A 10,365-nucleotide genomic window follows, 5' to 3' on the forward strand; every position below is an offset into this window, starting at 1 on the left:
ATCAAAAGTGGCTTAGGCTCAGTCAGACGGGCGCGGAGACGCTTCTGGAAGTAGCATCGCGATGGCTGCGCAAGGAGAGCCCCAAGTGCAGTTCAAGCTCGTATTGGTTGGTGACGGCAGTACTGGGAAAACTACATTTGTGAAACACCATCTGACTGGTGAATTTGAGAAGAAGTATGTAGCCACCTTGGGCGTTGAGGTCCATCCCCTTGTGTTCCATACCAACAGAGGACCCATTAAGTTCAACGTATGGGATACAGCTGGCCAGGAGAAATTTGGAGGACTGAGAGATGGCTATTACATCCAAGCTCAGTGTGCCATCATAATGTTTGATGTAACATCAAGGGTCACTTACAAGAACGTGCCTAACTGGCATAGAGATCTGGTACGAGTGTGTGAGAACATCCCCATCGTGTTGTGTGGCAACAAAGTGGATATTAAGGACAGAAAGGTTAAGGCAAAGTCGATTGTCTTCCACCGAAAGAAGAATCTTCAGTACTATGACATCTCTGCCAAAAGTAACTACAACTTTGAAAAGCCCTTCCTCTGGCTTGCTAGAAAACTGATCGGAGACCCTAACTTGGAGTTCGTCGCCATGCCTGCTCTCGCCCCGCCAGAGGTGGTCATGGACCCCGCGCTGGCAGCGCAGTACGAGCACGACCTGGAGGTTGCTCAGACAACTGCCCTCCCGGATGAAGATGATGACCTGTGAGAAAAGTGAAGCTGGAGCCCAGCGTCAGAAGTCTAGTTTTATAGGCAACTGTCCTGTGATGTCAGTGGTGCAGCGTGTTTGCCACTTTATTATATAGCTAAGCAGAACATGTGCTTAATCTTTGGGATGCTGAAGGAGATGAATGGGCTTTGGAGTGAATGTGGCAGTTAAAAAAAAAAAACCAAAAAAAAAAACCTTCATTTTTTTGGACCTGCATATTTAGGTGTTTTGGAACACAGTTGTTTCCTCCTTGAGTTTCAAATATAAGACTGCTACAGTCACATCACAATATTCAGTGGTGGCATCTTGTTTGTTACTGTCATTCCCATTCCTTTTCGTTTAGAATCAGAATAAAGTTGTATTTCAAATATCTAAAAAAAAAAAAAAAAAAAAAATGTGGCTTAGACATAAGGGAAATTTATTATCTCCCAAGACAAAGCCCAATGGTAAGTGAGTTTAGGGCTGGTTAATTGAGCAGCTCAAAAATGCATCAAGTTCCTTACATCTTCTGCTTTGCTGGTGTTATAGGTGGAATTGTGTCCCCCCCCCCCCAAAAATTTATTTGTTGAAGCCCGCACACCCAGTACCTCAGAATGTGGCTGTTTGGGGATAGAAGACCTTTAAAGAGGTGATTAAGTTAAAATGAGGCCATAGTGTGGGTTCTAATCTAATTTGATTGGTGTCCTTATAAGAAGAGGAAATTTGAACACACAGACACCAGGGGCGCACACACACAGAGGAAAGACCATGTAAGGACACAGAGAGAATGCTGCCATCGGCAAGCCAAGGAGAGAGCCTCAGAAGAAACCAGTCCTGCTGACACCTTGATCTTGGACTTCTAGCTCCAAAACTGTGAAAAAATAAATTTCTGTTAAGTCACCCAGTCTGTGGTATTTTGTTATGGGAGCCCTAGCAAACTAACACAGCTGGCAAGAGGGCTGTAGCAGTTGTAGGACCAATACAGACATGATACTACTCATCATTATTCTGGTTTTGATGCTATCAACGCTTGATGAGGCCAAGGGTTTCCCCTTCTTGTGTGTCTTTTTATTGAGAAGGAAAACCTTTCCCAGAGATTCTTCAAAAGACTTCCCTTAGGAATCTAGGGGTCAGATGTATTAGCCAGGATATATTTCAGCTCTAACAAAGACCCAAATAACAGTGGCTTAAATGTGATAGAAGTTGATCTCTTCCATCACATAAGCAGTCCAGGGCAGGTATAGCAGCTGCATGTGTCCAGGACCTAGGGGCTTCCTGTCTCGCTGCTCCACCAGGCTAGGGTTTTGCTTTCAACTTCAAGTTGGCTCTCCACACAGCAGCAGTCAAGCCAGTAGGAAGGGTAAACTGAGCCAGAGGAGAGCACAGCTCCTCCCTCTAAGGGGATGACCTGGAAGCAGCACAAAGTTCTACTGCTCATATCCCATTGGCCGGAACTTGTTTCCATGGAAACGCTTAATTGCAAAGGAGGCTGGGAAATACAGTCTTCTATTCTGAGTGGCCATGTGCCCAGCTAATAATTCCTTTATAGAAAAAGGGGGGGCATGGATACTGGGGGACATATAGCAGTCTCTGCCTCACAGAACTGGGTCACATGGCCCTGCCCCCTCCAATCCTCAGGGGAATTATCTTGGACCAATGGTCCTCAAACTTGGGTGTGCCTCAGAATCCCCGGGAAGGCTTATAAAAACATGGTGCTCCCCACCCACACAATGGCTGATTCAGTAGGTCTGGGGTGGGCTCTGAGCATCAGCATTTCTAACAAATTTCCTGGTGATGCTGCTCTGGGGACCACACTTTGGGAACTACTGTCTTGCCTCCTAAGGCCAGGTAGGGGCTACATTCCCTGAGCACTTGGGCTGGGGGCTCCTAGGAAATGGGGCTCTACCTGCATGAGAGAATGGTGAGAAAGGGCATTGGGTGGCAACCAGGAGAACCTCACAGAAACAGGAAGATGGTGGTTTAGAGAAGCTATGAGGTCTAGGTGGGGTGATGTTGGAGGTGAGGATTAAGAGGTATTTTGGGTCCAGGTTGTGAAAAGTCAGCATCTTGCCTACTAAAGAATGTCACCAGCCATCTGGCTCTACAAGAATTGAGTCATTAGCCACTGCAGTCACTGACCTTTAACACACCCTGAAAGGAGATCAGGAATGAGGCACTCTGTGCTCTGGGAAAATTGGCAGAACAGACCTTCAGATAGTTATATATTTTCAGGAGAAATTTTTTATGCACCTGGATTCTTGCATCTTCCCATACTTCGAAAAGCACTAAAACCATTAACTAAGATATCTGTTCCTTGAGACTAGCAGCAACATTCTACCGAGATGTGTGCTTGGTTGCACGTACCTCCCTTCACCAAAATCACATATATACTGATCTCCCCCCTTACCTCTTCGGGACAGTTTCTCAGAGCTAGCTAAGAGGCAGTCTCCCAGGCTATAGTCCTCAATAAGACTCTTTTTCTTTTTTAAAAAAAAAGTTTATTTATTTATTTTAGGCTGCGTCGGGTCTTTGTTGCTGTGCGAGGGCTCCCTCCAGCTGCGGCAAGCAGGGGCTACTCTTCCCTGCGGTGCGCAGGCCTCTCACTGCGGTGGCCTCTCTTGTTGCGGAGCACGGGCTCCAGGCACGCGGGCCCCAGCAGTCGTGGCTCGCGGGCTCCAGAGCGCAGGCTCAGCAGTAGTGGCACACGGGCCTAATGGCTCCGCGGCATGTGGGATCCTCCCGGACCAGGGCTTGAACCCCTGTCCCCTGCATTGGCAGGCAGATTCCCAACCACTGCGCCACCAGGGAAGGGAAGGCCCTCAGTAAGACTCTTGACTCACAGCTTTTACCTTGTGCATTTTTTCAAAGTTCACAATCTTTATTCTGAAGGCCCTGGGGAGCCATGGGAGATTGTATAGCCAGGAAATGTCATGGTCACATTTGGGGGAGGAGACATTAAAGCAATGGTCCTCAAAGTGAGGTTCTTAGACCCCCTTGTACTAGATCCTCTGGAGAGCCTTTAAAATTCATATTCCCAGGCATGCTCTATCCCCCCCTCCAGTTAAGGAGATGGAAATCTGCTTTTTAAATAACCCCCCTCTACTCCAGGTAATTCTGATGCATTTTGAAGTTTGAGAACCACTGGCTTAGAGGGTGGAAACCCTGGAGGTAGGGAGATCTCTTAGGGGCAATGCCCTCTAGAATGTAAGCTCCAGGAGGGCAGCGATCATGACTGTTTTATATCTTTCTTATTCACTGTGTCTTAGAAGAGTGCCTGGCACGTAGTAGGTACTCAATAAACATTTGTTTTAGCGGCATTAGGAACTTCGGTCTAGGTCCTGACTTTGCCACGGACTCATTCTGTGACCTCTAGCAAGTCTGTCCCCAGTCCCTTTTTTCCCTTACCTGTAAAACGAGGAGTTTGGAGAAAATCCCTAAATTTTTGTCCCCACCCACCATTCTGATTGAGTGATTGAGGTTCTGTCCAATCAACAGGGAGCTTTGTGTGCTGCGGTCCTCTTGCAACCAAATGTCTTTGTCTCTTAATTGAGCCACAGGAGCCGCAGGGGTTGTGGCAGAGGGTATCCTTCCTCCCCGCACCCTCCTTTCTCATCTTCTTTCTCTGGCGCAGAATAGCCAAAACAATAAGACGCAAACAGCACGTACTGAAATGACTTTTAATATCTCATGTTGCAGCAAAATTAAAAATATACAAAAAGTTTGTGGTGTACAAAAGAGTCTCAGTACAGAAGTCCCAGCTTGGGGTCCCCACCCCCTCCTGGGGGAAGGGCAGAGGGGTGAGTGGGGTCGGGACTGAGGATGGCACAGATGCAGTAAATACCAGGAGGTGGGATCGGGATTGGAAACACAATTGGGCAGGGGTGGGGGCTGACTAGGGAGGGAAGAAAGAATCTGGACGGGAGAATCACCCGGAATTGTGCTGAGGGAGGGAAATTAGCCCCTCGGGCATGGCTAGTGGTTCCTGGAGTTGGAGGAAAAGTGGAAGAGGGGGCATCAGGGCTGGGGGTGTTCTGGTGGGACCCCGAAGAACCTGGGCTCTGATCCCACCCTCCCAACTCACTGTGTGACCTTCCGCTGGCCACCTCTTCTGGGCCTTCCCATTCAGAAGGGGAAGGATGATTCAACAGACGCTGGATGATTAAACCACTGATTCCTAACTTGGGGTCCCAGAGGCAAGAATGGGGCCCACAGGTGCTCTTGAGAATTATGTGTTAAATGCCAACAGAATACAGATATTCCCCCCACCTTTAAGCCCTAGAAGCTAACTCAAGGCCTTGGAAGCATTTATCTGCAATCAGAAGCTCAGTTTGAGTTAATTTAATGTGGGAAAATTAATTATCCTTCAAGAAGTGAGGCTAGTTTGAGAGAAAAATCTCCCAAACTATAGGATCTTCAAGGGTGAAAATAATAAGGGGGGATCTGGGAATCATTCAGGTCCCTTCCAGCTAGTTTATGACTGGTTCACAAAAGACAGTGGGTTTGGGGGGCTGTTCAGATGGGGTCCCTCCAAGTGTGGTTGTTTAGCCAACCAAATGGAGACAGGCCTGGTTTGGAGTCTGGGATTTGGGTGAGAGGGAGAAGGAAGAATATCCTTTTCCTACCTAGTGCCTTTCTCACCCCCTTTGCCTCAAGCTACACTCCACTCTGGGATTACTGCAGGTGCCCCAGGGCTCACCCCCCTTCAGCCTGGCCTGGGGGTGCCCTTAACGACGATTGTGCATAGAATAAAGGCCAGGATTGCTAGGGAGAAGGCAGCCCCCTTCTTGCTGGGAGAAGGGAAGGGTAGAGGAAGCCGGGCACAGCAGGTCCACACCCCAGCCACACACACATACCGGGGAGTTTTCTGCTTCCAGGAACCAGGCCATCCCTAGATCAGGCCTTCCTCTCCCACTTCCACAATTTCCTGCTGTTCCTCCCCTCGCCTCTACCTGCAGCAACCAAGAACCTGGGAATGTCCTAGCCCCTCCCCAACCAGAAGGGCACTTTAGAGTCTTTTTCCCCCAGCCCCAGGGTCTCAGAAGCCCCTCTGGTTGGGAAGGGGGGCCGCAGACCCCATCCCCACTGCTGCCCACGTGGCTTGGCACTCACTCCATCTCTTTCACTGAGACATTACAAAGAACGGAAGTACAGAAATTGATAGCTTCTCCCCCTGTGGGCCATATCTGGGAGGGAGCCATCCTCAGGGTGCCAAAGGGTGGCATGGCCCAGCACAGGATGGGGCCGTTGGGTCCTGGCTTTCAGTCCTCTGCCTGTACCTGAACTCTCCCCCTACCCAGTGCAGGTTCCTCCTACCTGGGAGCCCCCAAACTGAAGACCCCAGTCCTTACGCTGCCCCCTGTCAGTCACTGGAGGGGCCTGCAGCCCTTATCGGATGATGGTTCCCAAGCCAGGGACCTCGTGGATGCCCAGACCTCTCTGGCCTTCTCAGTCGAGAGGGCATGGGACCAATTCTCAGGTGGCCAGGCCATGGGGGTTTAGGGTTGGACTAGAAAAGTCTCAAAGGAGTTTCCAGACTCTTCAAGGCTTCCCAGAACCTTATTAACATTTTGAACCAGAGGTTTCAAACTGGTGGCCCACGGTCAAATATGAGTGTTTAGTTTGGCCCGCACTGGATTTTTCAAAAATTTGAACTTTAGTGGCTGTAGGCAGGGCATGTACTCTCTGGTTTGTCAGAGTCCCCACCACTCTTTATTGTCTAGCACCTCTACTGCTCTTATTTTCATTAACTGGAGGCATTTGAATTTGCAACCCATGCACTCAGAAACCTTCTCCCCACTGCCTGAGGTTTCAATGAATTCCCAGCCCCGGTGATCTCCAAGGGACCTGTGGGACTTTAGCCCTTAGGAGGGCACTGGGGCTGCCAGGCAAGACCTTCCCTCCCTGGATACTCCTAGCCCTGTTGGCCCTGACCCTGAGACCTGGACCAGGCCTTGCCCTCCCTGCCCTCTGCTTTCTTCAACTCTCATGGGTGACACACCTCTGCAGGACACAGATGTAGCAGGGAACTGGCTTGGGGTAAGGCAGATTTGGGGGAGATACGAGGATAAGGCAGATGAAAGGAGAGGACCAAGGAAGGCTTCCTTGTTGGGGAGTCCCCTGCTGGGGAGGGGTGGAGGTCTGTGCTGTCCAACCAGGTGATAGTTACAAGGCACGTGGAACATCAGTGCGTGGGGGTGTGATGAGGGGTGTGTGCTGCCTGGAGAGGTTTGGGGAGCACAGTCAGCAGCCTGGGGCATCAGTTCCAAAAAACCGGGAGACAGACGTCTGCCCTGGGAATGGGGACACGGTCTCCTAGGGGTTGAGATACTGATAGCATGGCAGGGCCTGACATATTTGGTACCTAGAGCATCCTGTTCTCTTCTCTCCCTGGCAAAATTAAGATGAACCCAACTACCTCTCATCCCCAGGAAAAGCCTAACTCTGCCACGACTTCCTGTGTGATCTTGGGCAAGTCCCTGGCCCTCTCTGTGCCTCCATTTCTTCTTTATAGTGGATGTGGAGGGTAGGTGGCTTAAGAGACACTAAGGGCCCCTCTGGGCCGTGAACCTTCTCTCACTGCAAGGATGCTGTAGGGATTCTGGGAAGGGCTGAGCAGCCAGGCTAGGGTGGAAGACAGGGAATGGGGAGCAGGAGGCAGGGACCCAGGGTGTCCAGTTCTGGCAGGGAAGAGAGACTGGCTGAGGTAGATTGTGTCACAGAAAGGAAAATAAAACCGCTTGAATGGGATGGTGCCCCTTCCCTACTCTGACTCCTCCATCCCAGTGAAACAAGGGGACCAGCAGCGACAAGATGAAGTAAGGGACAGGCCAGCAGAGAGAGGGACCTCAGGCCTGGGAGGGATGGGGTCCTGAGCTCCTAGGTGTGGAGGGAGGGGGCAGTCCTTAAGGGGCTGAGCTCTTTCCAGAGGGTGAGATGCAGAAGGTGCCTGTAGCCCTCTCCTTGGGCCCTTTGACTATGACCGTTTCTGGTGTTCAGGTGTCCTTGCAGGCAGAGGCCTTTAGGGAAGGTTTTGTGGGATTGAGAAGATGTGGGGTGGAGGTGGAGTAAAGTCCAAAAATGAGCCTCAAGCCACGCCTCAGCACTGCCTGCTCGTCCCTACTCTCTGGTTCTCTGGGCAGCTCCTGGAGTGATCAGGACTCCCAACTCCCAGGGAGGATATTTTTAACTTTTCTTTCAAGGATGCTGGGGAATGGGGCAGCCAGATGGACCATTCTAGGGCACTGGGGAATAAAATAACTCGCCAAGGCTGACCCTTATGTCCCCTCTCTGAGCCTGTTTCCTCCTCTATAAGATGGATTGATAACACCTCTGTTGTAGGCAGGGGAGAGTTTAAGTGAAACAATCCAGGGTGAAAACTCCTGGCAGTCAACCCAGGAGAAACGGTCGGTTGGATCTGGGTCCACATCCTCAATGCTTCCATCTCACAAAGGGCCATGGAATTTGGTCTCTGAAAACAGATGGACAGAGGATAAAGAGGATGGGGGAACACACCAGAGGGAGTCTGGGTCAGCCTTGGGCTTCTCCTACCCCCCACCACCTTGAGGCCTGGTTCCTGAGGCATCTTAGGGATCAGGGAAGTAGAAGAAAGAAAGAAGGAAAAACACTCTCTGTGTGTTGAGAGGAGGGATGCACACACCATCTCGGCCTGGGTGGGTGTCTGTGCAGTCACCTGTGGTGCTGGGGGGTGAGGTGACTTGTGTCACGGGGGTGATGTGTGCTTTTGTGTGTGTGTATGTATGTGCAGTCCTGCCTTCTCTGCCTTTGGAGCCACCCTGCACCCTGAGTGTGGCCCTCTCCCAGCATCCTTAGCAAAGCCACTATCACCTTTCACATTCTGATGGAACAGCCAGGAATCTAGGACCTTGTGAGACTAGCTGCCACTCTGGGCCTCAGTTCCTATCTGTAACCCAAGGGAGGCTGAACCAGAAAGGGTTAAGTGCCCCTCTAATTTGCATAGTTTGCCCCTCTAATTCTCATGTCCACTTCACCCCAGCCCAGGTCTGCGTCTGTCCTTAATATCGCCTGCTGAGCCCTTGCAGTGAACGCACCTTAGTAGGCATGCGGGAGAGAGGAATTTGTGGGGAGGGGTTCCAAGCTTCGCCTAGAGGCTCTGTCCCCTCACCCCACAGAACTGCCTACTTCTCAGCTCCCATACTCCCCATGCTATCCAGGACTCGTTGTCCCAGGTGGAGAGAAAGGGTACTGGGTGAGTGGTCCCAAGGATGCCCTGGGATGTTTGGACCATGGGAATGAACCACGGGTCCTGGAGGGTTGTCAGATCTGAGGCAAAACAAGTCAGTTTTACAGCTGCAGCCCCAGGGAGCTGCATCTGCAAGGTGGCTAAGAGCCAAGATTCATGTCACGTCCCCGGAGCTAATTTTCTCCAGCTGGAAACCAGTTGGCAGTTGAAATGTCTCAGGGGTTCTGAGGACAGTTTCTCCTCGGGAAGGTGGCTGTGGACTAAGGTGGACAGGGGCACAGAACTCTTATAAACCCTAGAAGTCTAGAACTGGAGCACCCTTTCCTAGAATATTCCACTCACACAGGGTTCTGGTGCCCTCTCCCCCACCGCCATGGCAGGAGCTAGAATCCCCCGCAGCAGAGCAGCAGGGTGCCAGTGTCTGCACCTCGTTATAACAGAATCCAGCTCAGAGTGACTCCCGAGGACGTTTCATCAGCTATGTGTCCTGGAACTCAATCCAGAACAAAGAATGTCTCTCTAGAACAGTCTCCCTGCTAAACGTGCCAGAACCTCAACTACAATCAAACCCAGACAGAGTATCTTCCTAGGCAGTTCATCTATTGTGGTCAAGACCTTCATCCAGAAGAAATGTTCTAGATGCTCACCTAGAACAAAGAATGGCTCCTTGAAACATTTCACCTGAGGTGTCTGGAGCCTCATCCATAAAAGAGCCCACAACAAAGGGTGTCTCCTGAGGAACATTCTCTATGCTCCGGATCGAGGTTGCCCTCCCCCAAATCTGCCACCCCTCCATGCTTCTGCCAGCCTGTACCTCTCCGATGTCTCAGGGTCCTTCCTCCTGTCCACCCCCAGCACCGTCAGCCCCCCACCCCAACTTCCCACCCCACCCCAACTCCCTCCTTTAATTCCCCTCTTGCCCAGGCTCCAGACCTCGACCCACAGGAGCTGTACCAACCTCGTTCACCAGATGCTCCCGCCTCACCCCACATCTTCCGTGGCCTCCTCCATCCTTCTCAGAGGCAGCCCACCCCCACGCCCCTTGAGGAGCACAGGGCCTAGGTCATGGACCCCCTTCTCTGGCGGGCCCACCAGAGTTGACAGGTGGGCAGCTCCAGGCAGGGGAGAAGGTGTGGGGTCCTCAGCACCAGCCATGATATGGAGGCCTCCATGAAAGTGGGGCAGCTCACGAGGAGCATAGCACCAGTTGGTTCCCTGGGCCCCGGTTCAGGGGAGTTTAGGAAATGGGCCACAGGGCTGAAAACAGGGCCAAGGCCTGGGGCCTCCACAAGGCTGTCGCCTCCCGTGAAATAACCCAATGGTGGGCGCCACTCTACCCTTGAACCAACAGATCCACTCCCCCTCAGCCTGGTGGCCCTAAAATTCTGGGCTCAACACTGTGCTCGATGTGGGATCAGCCAAAGTTCCTCCCTTTTTGCAGGGAGACTGTGAC

The 10,365-nt window shown here is 51.4% G+C and overlaps 1 protein-coding gene across 1 annotated transcript; it reads left to right on the top strand.

The window, feature by feature from the left end:
• LOC133103044 (GTP-binding nuclear protein Ran) lies at positions 1-1,042 on the top strand. The gene has a single exon (XM_061208265.1). The coding sequence runs from the start codon at positions 62-64 to the stop codon at positions 710-712; it is 651 nt and encodes a 216-aa protein (XP_061064248.1). The 5' UTR covers positions 1-61; the 3' UTR covers positions 713-1,042.
• The last annotated feature ends 9,323 nt before the right edge of the window (positions 1,043-10,365 follow it).

This window comes from Eubalaena glacialis, chromosome 13 (assembly GCF_028564815.1).
Source record: "Eubalaena glacialis isolate mEubGla1 chromosome 13, mEubGla1.1.hap2.+ XY, whole genome shotgun sequence".
Lineage (NCBI taxonomy): Eukaryota > Metazoa > Chordata > Mammalia > Artiodactyla > Balaenidae > Eubalaena > Eubalaena glacialis.

What these genes read in the sequence shown, in the direction of transcription:
- LOC133103044 (XM_061208265.1), top strand. Translation starts at nt 62, where the DNA reads ATGGCTGCGCAAGGAGAGCCCCAAGTGCAGTTCAAGCTCGTATTGGTT.